The sequence below is a fragment of the Teleopsis dalmanni genome, chromosome 2 (genome assembly GCF_002237135.1).
Source record: "Teleopsis dalmanni isolate 2A chromosome 2, ASM223713v2, whole genome shotgun sequence".
In the NCBI taxonomy this organism is placed as follows: domain Eukaryota; kingdom Metazoa; phylum Arthropoda; class Insecta; order Diptera; family Diopsidae; genus Teleopsis; species Teleopsis dalmanni.
This window is the reverse complement of record NC_051847.1, coordinates 94,953,990-94,966,245: the sequence shown is the minus strand read 5'-3', so window position 1 is coordinate 94,966,245 and position 12,256 is coordinate 94,953,990. Positions and strand designations below refer to the sequence as shown.

Below are 12,256 nucleotides of genomic sequence, written 5' to 3'. Positions count from 1 at the left end.
AAACTGTTAAAAAGCACTTTATAATAAAATACATAATAATCTTCTCGATGAACGATTAATCGTTACTCGACGAAACATGAAATAGTGTCTAAAGCACTTTTGATTAAAAGTCACTGCAACAAGTGATCCGTTGAAGGACTTAAACGAGATATATAGGTGATTTTATGGAAGTATAGTTTGAAGCACAGCATTCCATCCTGGTGGAGTAAATATTGTATTTGTTTTAAGACAGTGCAATTAATGTAAGCATTTAAGGAATCAAATAATATCAGCTTTCTATCTATGATGTACTTTTACACACTCTAGATTGTCAAGTCCTAGTGTATATGTTCTTCCTTGATATACCATTGAAAGCTATATAATATTCTGACAAGTTTCAAATTTATTAATGGTGGATTTAGCAGCATTACAATAAGAAATACAAACATAAAAAATCATTTAGATATAATTACTTGCTAATAAAGTAGTCAACTTTCGTTATATTAATGGTTTCAGAGCATTCAGAGTTATATTACAAGCCACTTTTTTAACTACTCAAGTGTATCTTCTATCAAAAGTAAGATCTAAGTGTTACACAATATGTTTCCGTTCTACTTTCACATTATTGGCTTTTATGTTTTTCAGGTTTTAATTTTCATGTCTTGTGATGATAATAGTTTTAATTTTTTCTGTATTTATTTTCGGAAATATCTTATTATCTTATTAACATGAAGGTGTAAACTGTTTACAACAAAATAACGTAGGTATCGTCAGCAAGGAGAGAAATTGAAATCATAGCTTCCGAAAGAAATTGTGCTATATATAAATTACACAATAAAGGATGCAATGTGGAACCATGAAGAATACTCGGTGTCATTTTCTTTGTAATTGAAACGTGGTTTTGGACTTTGACCAAGAACTCTATAGTTGATAAAAAGCTAGCGAAAAGTTTCATCTTGTCAAAGGAGATATCACAACTATATTAAAAACATAATTAAAAACTTACAGAATTCAAGTGAAGAAAGTATTTTTGTTTAACTTTCATATTTTCTTAAAATTAGTTTTATTTAAAATTGAATCGTAATTTTAACAAATTTTTAAACGTCTCGTATGTAAAGTAATGGTCAATAGTATAGTATATACATAGCTACATTACTAATTTTGAGCAACATACGAAACAAAGTTTGAATAAAATTCAAATCGCCACAAAAAAAATGAATATTGTAGTTTTTTGAAATTAATTATTAAATTGATTTTTAACGTAAGTTTTGATGAAAGAAACTAAATTCTAAATTATTGTTTTCAATAGAGAGGTCTTTTAAACAGTATTGAATTGCAACAATAAAATTTTATTATTTTTTATTAATTAATTGAATTTTTGGCTGACCATACAGCTGCATTGAGTATTGCCAAATATCCATCATCAGTGGTCTTGGAATTATTTATTATATTGAAATATTTGTAAATAATTTTTTTGAGACTGCAAGCAACAAGGGTTGAAGTGGTGCCCGGCAAATTTGAAACTCAAAGTCAGCACTTAACTTCTACTGATTTGTATGTTCTGACTTGGAATTTTATTAATTTGCTGTGAAAGTTTATTAACAAATTCACTTGCTGTGTTGTATTAGAACGAAATCATAAACCAACTGGAGAATAATTTATTTAATTAATTCTATTGAAATTTTTAATTGTTGAATTTCAATATAATTATTTTCAAGAAACATTATTTATTGTATGATTTTACTACTTTTTTGTGCAATAGAACCTAATTTGGGAACCTAATATGGATAAAGTCTTAGTATGTCGTGACATGTTATTTCACGATTCGATTAGGCGACATTGGAAAGGTGAATAAATATTTCTATTCCTATATTTTATTCCATCATAATTGTATATTAAATTGATTTTTAACTTCCGTTTTTTTATTTAATTTAATTAATTTACTATGTAAATAATATTTTTAAAACTTATATTTTATTTAACCAATTTTTCAATTATATTCTATAGCCATCTCAGGGTATTGTAATATTTTTATAATATAGCAAAAATTAAACATAAACGATATAGAAATAATTACAGAAAGTTACAATTAAACGGAAAATACATACATATATGCAGGAATTTCAATACTATTTTTATACTTAACGCTGTGTTTATGCCCAGCTAAATGCGTCTTCAAGTTGTTTTTCATTGTACCAACAGATATTTGGTTGCATATATTTTTTTTGGAACCGTCTCTTTTACATTTGGTTTGTTGATTTGATAAACTACATTATGCTTATCCATTGTGTCAATTTTAGGTTTGGTGTTATATATATAACGTGTCGGTTGTATTTTGTGTTCTATATATGATTTTATATTACTGCTTATTGTAAATACTGGATGCTGAGATTTGTTCCGAAAGTTGGGGGATATATACAACGCTGAAATTCGGTTATCCTGATTATGTTGTTTTGAATTATGAATTACTAGGTTTGGAAACCCATTTTCAAGAACTGAACCAATTAGCCCATTTCAAAGAAAAATATTATTAATTATAAATTTTGGTAATTTAAACAAAAAATTATTTATCTATAACAAAAAACTATAACATTTAACTATGGTTGGTACACATATAATTGTTATAAATACTGATAAGTACTGATAAAATAATTGTAATAGTTTTATAAAAATAAATTTTTTTAAAATAATTTGAAAATGGAAATTTAAACCACGAAATCAGTACAAAAATAGTTCATATAATGACATCAAAACGAAAAAATTATTTTACAATGGCCTTTTTTGAGTGAGTGGTTTTAAGCCTCAAAACCTTCACTAAGGAATCTATGCATATAAAACAGGCAAAAAATATGATTCTAAATTATTATTATATTATATTATTATTAAATATATATTTAAATTTATGTATATTAAATTTTATTTTTAAATTAGATTTTTTTCAATAAATGGTTTTTTGTCTTACATTACTATCCGCTAAGTTGCTTGTGCCAAAATTGTTAACTGTGATTTATTAACTGTAAGCTCAAAACATACTGAGAATGTTTTTTATTGTATGCAACAAAATTAAATTATTTCATGCGGTTTTTTATTCATCACTTCTATCGCAGATCTAAGAATATCTAATGAATAAATACTAAAATAATACTTTAAGTGAAATAGTTTTATCGTGTTTTTCGCACGTGTTATAACTCACTACTCAACAATAAACTAGTAATTTTAAAAATTAGTTAAAGAAGATTTTAAAAATCCTAAAGATTTTAGAGTAACCTACAATAAATCTTGTAATTCAATTATTATATGCTTAAAATACAAAAAACATATATCTTGAATTATTTAATAAAATTTATTCTAAACCGTTTTAACTGTTTAGTTAAATTTTATTACATTTATATTTTTTCAAATTAATAATTTATTTAATATTTTTTTATTTATATTGTGTATATTAGGTATGTGAAGATAATCAAACTCAACGTATTTTTCAGATGTTGCTTTACTTTTTATTAACAGCCGCTGTACACATATTTAAGCAATCAATAAGCATTCATTTATTTATCTCACTCTTACACGCGTTACATTATACGAAATGTCATTCTTTTCGTTTAACTTATGTTTATACATTCACACCCATGCGCTTTTGCGAAATGCGCATTCACGATAACGTAATGAAAAGATTTATTTCGATTTTTGCCTATACATTATTTTTCAAGATGGCCGTAAGCGTGTACGCGTATACATATGAGAGAAGTCGCAAAAATTTTAAATTTAATTGTTAAAAGGCACTAAATAATGAATATAAAATAAAAATAATATATATGTGTCATATGTATATTTCTGTATTTTAAAACTTTTATAAAATTTTCATTATTGTGAACGTAATAGAGAAAGGCTGCCGCCCCGCAGGCACAAAATTTGCATTGAATAAATTCTAAATGTGTCACAATTTAAATGCTATATGAAAAAAGTAATTAAAATACTTTTTTGTATTCAAATTAATATATAAAATATTTAAAAAAAATTATTCTGGGTATATTATAAACACTTTTTCACTGTCAAATTAAGTGGCGCGTTTATTCAACAACACTTCAAGGGGGTAAAGAATAATCAAATAAAAACAAAATACTAAAAAAGTTACATAAAAAAAATTTGTGTGGAAAATGTCTTCAGCAAAAGTTACAGCTAAAGAAATTGTGCTACCGGCATCTATAGTAAATGGCGATACCGACACTGACGGAGCTGAAGGTTCAATAGAATTTTTGGAAGAGGTAAGTAAACATTTATAATACTGTCTATAAACGAGGGGAACGTAAAAAGTTTAAAAGTAACATTTTAATTATAATTTGTGTGAAGCATTATTTTAAATATCTATCGATTTGTTTTGTAACATTTAATGTGGGTATTGTTTAATAATATAATTATAAAAAATCTTGAATATGGAATTAATATAAAATAAATGGTGCATTTTAATTTTAGCATGATCCGGAACACTTGAATGCACTTAATTCAAAACAACATATTGGAGAAGAAGAAATTGAAATGCTTACTGAAGAGGAGGGAGAATATTATGAATATGAAGAACGAGTTGAAGATGAAGAAGAAGAAGAACCCATAGCACCAGAAGATAATACGCCAGTAACTCGCAAACCAACTCAGGTGCCAAAGAAAAGAAAAAATCCAATAATAGATGCAGATGAAATAACTAATAATGATATTAAAATATCGAAAAAATCGCAACAAATTAAGAAGGAAGATCAAGCAACAAGTTCTGCCAAAGATATTTCGAATAAAGAAAACGAGGTAGACGAAGAACAATGTCGAGTTTGCACATCGAAAGAAGACTTAGTTAGTCTCTTTAAGAAAATTGATAAGTATACAATAGCTGATATGTTAATGACTATTTGTCCAACAGTATCTATAGCGCGTAAAGATTTTATGCCACAATACGTTTGTAATGTATGTGTAGATAATATTACTATAGCCATGAAACTAAAAACTTTATGTGAAACAACGGAAAGAGATTTACGAAAAAAATTATCTAGAAGTAAAAATAAAGTAAGACGACCAACCGGATATGTTGTTATTGATGCTCCTGCTGAATCTGATCCTGCATCTGAAGAAGAACTAAACGATGATGTAGAATTTAAAGTATCAGAGGAAGGAAGTATTTCTGCTGGGGATGATTCGGATGATTCAGATTTTAGTACGAAAAAAAAACGGCCAGTTCGCAGTACAGCTGGGAGGCGAGGACGTCGAAAATCAAACCTAACACCCGCGTCCCAACAGAAAGAAAAAAAACGAATGGGTCGCCCTCCAATGAAACGTAATATACAAGCAGTTGACAGTAGTGGTGAAGAAAAAGACACTTCCTTGCAAAAGAAGAAACGTATGTCTGGTGGTGATACTGAAACCAGTCCAAATATACAGGAGTATGCGTGTGATCAATGTGACCATGTTTACACGCGAAAGTTGTCCTTAGTGTTGCATAAAAAATCACACGATGGCGCACGTCAGCCTATTAGTTGTGAAATCTGTGGCAAAAAATTTAAAATACAGGGTGCATATCGTACTCATTTAGAAAAACACAAAGATGACTCTGTTGGTTTCAATTGTGAAAAATGTGAAAAAATTCTTGGTTCAAAATCAGATTTAAGAAGACATTTAGCTGAAGCGCATAACGAACCCGGTCTTATTTATCAATGTGAAAAATGTAAGAAAGTATTTGTTTCTGAAACGCGATTAGATAGACATCAAGAAGGTCGTTGCCCGGGAGTTGAACACAAGCCAACTAAAAGACATGATCATGACGCTTTTTCAGTAGGTAAAGATTTATTTAAAAGCGTGGCACCTTTAACTACAACATACTGGAGTGATAGTTTTTCAGATTAAATATTATATTACACACACAAATCGTTCTTTAATTTTAAGTTTTTATTAAGAATTCATTGGTCTTAAGTTTATAATTGACATATATAATAAAATCTATATATTTTTGATATTCATTTAAATATATTATTTTTACGCTACAAATTTTAAGCACATAATTACGTTTAGTTTTGAAGCATTATCGAAAGATATGGCTCATATAAGAAATTATGCATTTTTAAATTTTGGAAACGCATTGTTTTCAACCATCCTGTCATTGACAAGTCAAACAATTAAAAATTATTCTTGCAAAAAATATTAACGTTTCTTTATTTAGAAATATAAGTTTATTAATATACCTATTGTTACAATTAATATATCTAAATGAAAGTAATTTCTTTTTAGTGTCTAACAAACCAATGTCTAATCAGGAAAACAGTTTTTCTTCAAGAACTAAATTCAAAATTTTTAATTAGATTTTTTTTGTAATATTAAATTATTTTATAAGTAACCTTTAAAAATATAATTAAGCTTATTTTAAGAATGTAAATTTTTATTAAACTATGAAATAAAATTTATTTTTAGTATAACTTTATTTAAGCAAAGAGATCTAATTGATTTTCTTTCCAATTCATATAAGATTAATGTGCTGATATATCATATATTAAATATTATGTTTTTAAAGTAGTACATTTAATGTAGTTTTTCTGTTTACTAATGATTAAATAATAATACAAATAAAACATAAAATGAATTTTTTTTCATAACACATATTAAATTAAAAACATATATTTGATGTTATTTTTTTTTTAACAAAGCATTAGGTAAATATTTAGGAGATATAGTCTGGAAACACCCTATAACATAATCTAACATATGTTCTACGAATACGACTTTCTGAGACTAAATCATTGTTTTGTTAAATGTCGTCGCAAATCTAAACATTATTTTGTATATAAATCCAGTATATGGATGTAATATGTATCAAGTTAAAGGATATTTAATGGATTAAAAATCGGTTTATGTTTTAGTATATTCACAAAATATATTGAATATTTTAAAGATATTGAATGTTATTTGACATGTTTTTAGGTAGAGTTCTCTTATACCTCCTGTTACTTGGTACATACTGAAAATGCACCCGCTCACCCATATGATTTTTCTCGTTCTTTGGCCAAGGAATCACCTTCAATATTTGTGCTACTTGGAAATACCATGAACAAGGTGAATTTCATATTATTATAACATATTTCCGTCAAAGCTGTATAATTGCTTTATGGAATTTAAAATTAATATGAAAATTAATTAAAACGGAATAATTTTTAATGAAAATTACTGTTCAGCATATTTGTTATTCCATTACGACGAATCCATGTTTATGTCAGTATCATATGGCTAATAACGTGATGTTTATAGTGTATTCAATAAAGATAATAATTAAATCGAATATCATATAGTGAATGATACTGTACATTAAAGTATGTTGAAATTAATGAGGACATATCGGATGAGGTGTTTATTTTGCGTTCGAGCAGCGCGCAGTTAAGCTTGGTGTTGCAGTGTTATTAAATTTGCCTTTAATTTATGGTAGCAGTTTCCGTTACGAAATAATCGAGATTGTTCTTATTAATCTGTCTCTAGCAGATTAACAGATGAACAAAGTCGTTGTTGACATCACATGATAATATTACATGCAATGATAATGTCTGTGATTTATTATTATTCAGCGCCAAACTGAAACGTGATTTTCATATTTAACACTTCACTGGATTTTAGCTTCCTGCACCATCATTATTGTTCTTGTCCTGTATTCTGCCGTTGGTTGCTTTTCTATTTTTCTCTGTATCTGGCATTATGAGTTAAATATTCTTTTTCGTATACGAGTATTAGTTGATTCACGGAAGTGACTTCATTCATCATTGCAAATCAATGGAAATTTAAAAAATTAAATTGATAATAGAGGAAATGTTATCTTTTCTTATTTTAATGAAAAATCTTATATTAAAATCCAAATAATATTTACTTATTTATTTGTAACAGCGGGAGATTGAGTCAATTTTAATATTTGTTGTCCTCATATTTATTTTTCAAATTTGACATATTTTGACAAATACTTGAAAGCAATAAATTTATTTTTTTTTTTTATTGCTACCAACCTCCGGTTTTTATAGTTCCAGAATGAAACAAAGATTGGAATTTAAATCAATCTAATAACAATAAGACAGCATTAAGTGGTATTTAAATTTTTTTAAGTTCGAATTGAATATTGAGTATATACAATATATATTTTGCTATATGCCACTGCTATACACTGAATACAACTGTAAAGGCAGAGGTGCTTTATTCTTTTAGGTGAATATTAAAACCCAGTAATTTCCCAGTTCGAAACGGTACGGTTCATTTTCAAACATGTCTAAAAGACATGAAGACATATGTTAACTATAAACCTATCGAACCAAATGTTTGTTGGTCTTCGAGGACACTTTCGAACAAATTAACCAATATTAGCGTAGATAGTTACTCTTAAAAAAATCCATTTTCTTTATAAAAAACATTTCTTGATTGATTCACATTGTTTTATACATTTCTTCTACTTTTATAGGCAATAAATAACATTTGGTTTTTATCAACTTGTGAATACATTTAAAATTTCAAGAATCACCTGTGCTGGTACAAAACCTACAACCTGTGGTTTAGTAAGCGAACGCTTAGTCAATAAGCCTTTTCTATATCCATTTTTAATATATTTATTTAAACAAAAATAAAGTGCTTATATAGACATGAAAAATGTTTACAAAGATCTACTGAAATAAAATATCTTGTAAGCACAATAATTAAGAGAATAGAGACATGAAGAAAAGAAATTAATTTGCAACCTAACCGCTTAATACGAACCTTGTCTTTGACACTGTTTTTAAAACCATGTCTGCGAAGACGATTTTTGCATCTGGCTCATGGATACGCTAAACACTTAAATACATAAAATGCATTTAAACAGTACACTAAAATTTCTTTGTTTAACTTTCTCCTTACTATATACATGAAGCAGTTATAAACAGTCAGTAGTTGTTGTTGGTCTTTCGCTTTCTAATACTTTAGTTATATGATTGATTCTAGTCTGTGCTTGTTATTATATACACAACTATTCTCTATCGCAAATTGAACTAGTGTAGGACCAGTCATTAAAGTACCACGTCTAGTCCAAAACTATACCATTTTCTGGAAAAGTAAGTGGTCTGTGGCGAACCAATTAATACTTTAAATTTCTCATGATTTCCAATTAAAAATAAAAAAATTTAATATATCATAAATGAGTTTATAATTAAAATTCGATATTAACGTCGTAATGCTATTCTAAATTTATTAATTGAATATTTTTTAACCCAACATAACTTTGAAATGATTAATATTAGGTCATCCAGAGTTTTTATAGGGTATTTAGTCAAAATTTTCAAAAAAGTTTAAAAATTATATTTGAAAAAAAAAATTTTAATCCACATATTGCCGATATTCTTCGCCACCTGTTATTTTTCACTTACAACTATTATTCTAGATCCAAAACCATTATTGTAGAATTCGGGAATTTATATTTGAAAAACTTACACACTTGCTTTTGATAACCCATTTTCGAGATTAAATTCCAGATTAATGTTGCAAAGATTTGAAAAAATTATAATCTTAGAACTAGCTGCTATGAAGTTAGATATAGAGCACTTCAACTGTCGTAAGTGTTGTAACATAAAAAGTATTATAAAGATAGTACAAAAAGTTCTTGTTACTTTTTGAAAAAATTGTTTATGTTTTATATAACATTATAGCAATTCAGAACTGGATGGTTGCAGTGGCACGCCATCAGATAACTTTCCATGCACCTCAATATTGTACCCCGATTTACCGCCGTTTAGCTACCACATTCCTCGCAAGAACTTCTAAGATAGAAAAATATAAATTGAATACATCCCACTGAATTTAGATAATTTAGTAAGTCTTTCGTCTTTACCGATGAACAGTCTGATAAGCTTTTAAAGAAATAGCTTCCTACAAAACCTATTTCTTCTGAATGCCAAAGTCGGCCATTCACAAGGAAAGTGTTTAATGGTTTCTTTTTTGTGCAGGTGTCTATAGCTTCTGCAGTGAGGATTATAAGGAATACACAGTTTCTATGCAGTAAGGAGCAAAAAGAACTGCAGTAAGCCTTGCAGTGTTTACACGATCTCTTTTGATGAGTTCCTAAGATCTAGTTTTATTATAGGTGGGTCATGTTAACCGGGAAGTTGTACATGCCACATTGCTGACATGAAGTTGCAATTTAATACTACTTAAAAGCTTTATTTACACTCTGTTCATATGTATTTTATTCAAAGTCTTAAAAATATATAATTTTTAAAAGATTCAATCATCATATTAAAATTTTTAGAAATAAGTAGAATTTGGAACAATGCGACTCTATGAATATATTGAAGGATGTCGAAGTAACAAACAGTGTGTACGTTATTGTGTTTTGGTTAATAATATTATGGGTTGTTTTTGTACGCTTTTACGTTTTTACTTAGGTATTATTTTACTTTTCTTTCAGAAGTTTATAAATAATTAATTAATAACTAATGTTTATGGTGTAGAGTAAAAAATAAACAAATGTTTAATGCAGTGTACATTATGAGACCACTATCCCGACAGTTTGTCTATTTTGACTCAAAAAATAATTTCGTCATTATAAACATAAAACTACATTTTACAAGAAATACTAACTTTGCAGTACAGTGAAGAGACAGGAAGGTATCAAAAACTCATTACTGCCTTTAAAAGTTTATAGTGCAATCAGGCAAACGATTTTTAATTAAAACAATGTAAGAAACATTTGCCTGTGAACTTTAATTGGGTAAAGCCTTTCGTAAGGATGTGTGGCTTTACGAACATTCCTTCCTTTTTTGCTATATATTCACACTCAGTGGTAATTAATTATATAGTTGAAGTAATTGAAAAAGCTATTAGTTGGTTGTTTTATGAAACACAATAACTTAAATATTATGAGTTAAATGTAACAACTATTTAATTTATTATTTAAAGAATACTTTATATTGAATATGAATATTATTATATTTATATGAAAGGTGCAGATATAATTAGTTTATCAGATATAATTAGTAATTATATTCATTTAATTATATTCAGTAATGATCCTTCCGCAACCGTACATGATATGTAATGCTATTAATGTCTTAGTCTATCATATATGTAACATTCTATATCACTATGATAGTCTTGCCAGACTCAGACTTCGATACTTATCAACTGCCTATCCACTTATAACGGAAATAGGAACACCTCTCCAAGGGACATAATTGCATTTTTAACTGCTACTCGGGTATGGTATTAAAGTGGGTTTGTCACAATAATCCTCAAAGGATACACTGACATGGTGACATAGTTCTCAAGCCTTTCTAAATCTATACTAATCTGATCTTATGTGTAAAGGTTATAATCAGTAATTATTAATGTTGCTTTACCAGTTAATATACAAATATAAAATTATCCAAACATCAACAATATTGATATATGCATTACATTTACAGTGCAAAAAGAAGCCGCTTTATGTCAGCGCGAGATCTGCTTATGTACAAGACTAGAGGTTTCTAGTTTCACCTCCTGACACCATTATACAGTAATCCGTTTGCTGCCAATCATATGATTGGTTTTAATCGCACAACATATGTGAACAAATGCTGATTAAGTCACATTAGTCCACCTCTACTACTACTGTCCTTCTCTCCTAAGTGGAGCCTAAGCGAAAGCGAGAGTCTCTGGTTTCAGTCATCTGGATAGTCAACCGCGAATTTGGCGCGTTCACATCCGATGCGCCAGCTGCCATGACAGAATGATTAGTCGTGCATCGGTTGCCCCGTGGAGATATAGTCCCGCTGTGGTTTTCATGTTACAAGTATATGTAAAGATTAATCAATGAGTGATGAGCTCAAAGACTATGGTGACCTGCTTTCTTAGTAAGTTCTAGGAGAGTTGTTTGTCCTCATCTAATTCCTGAAACGCTATGATGTTGAAAAATTGACTACCTTCCCTCCTCCTTTTTCAACCGGCTACGGAGTCCGCCTCACATATTTATCGGCATTGTATGACGAGTTATAGGATACTTTTGACTTTATTGTATATTATCCTTGGAGACATCAGTCTACTGCTGACATCACTTTCAGGTTTTTAACATGTACTAAGAGGATGACAAATTCTGTTGAATAGTGCGAACTTATTCATCATGAATCTTTAATAAACAGTGACTTTGGATATTATGTTTTTTAGCTCATACGAGTACTGAAAACATATAACATATTTCACTTAACTAAAGTTATTGTAAAAGAGGACAGTATTTGGTGTAAAGTAAAATCTAAATCTATAAACTTAGTTCAAA

General features: G+C 28.4%; 1 protein-coding gene across 1 annotated transcript; it reads left to right on the top strand.

Annotated features, from left to right (window-relative positions):
* Positions 1–3,891: 3,891 nt before the first annotated feature.
* Positions 3,892–6,344, top strand: LOC119682217 (zinc finger and BTB domain-containing protein 11-like). Its single transcript, XM_038095589.1, has 4 exons — positions 3,892–3,940; positions 4,039–4,241; positions 4,450–5,794; positions 6,244–6,344. Exons 2-4 carry the CDS (start codon positions 4,134–4,136, stop codon positions 6,312–6,314), a joined length of 1,524 nt encoding a protein of 507 aa, XP_037951517.1. The 5' UTR covers positions 3,892–3,940; positions 4,039–4,133; the 3' UTR covers positions 6,315–6,344.
* The last annotated feature ends 5,912 nt before the right edge of the window (positions 6,345–12,256 follow it).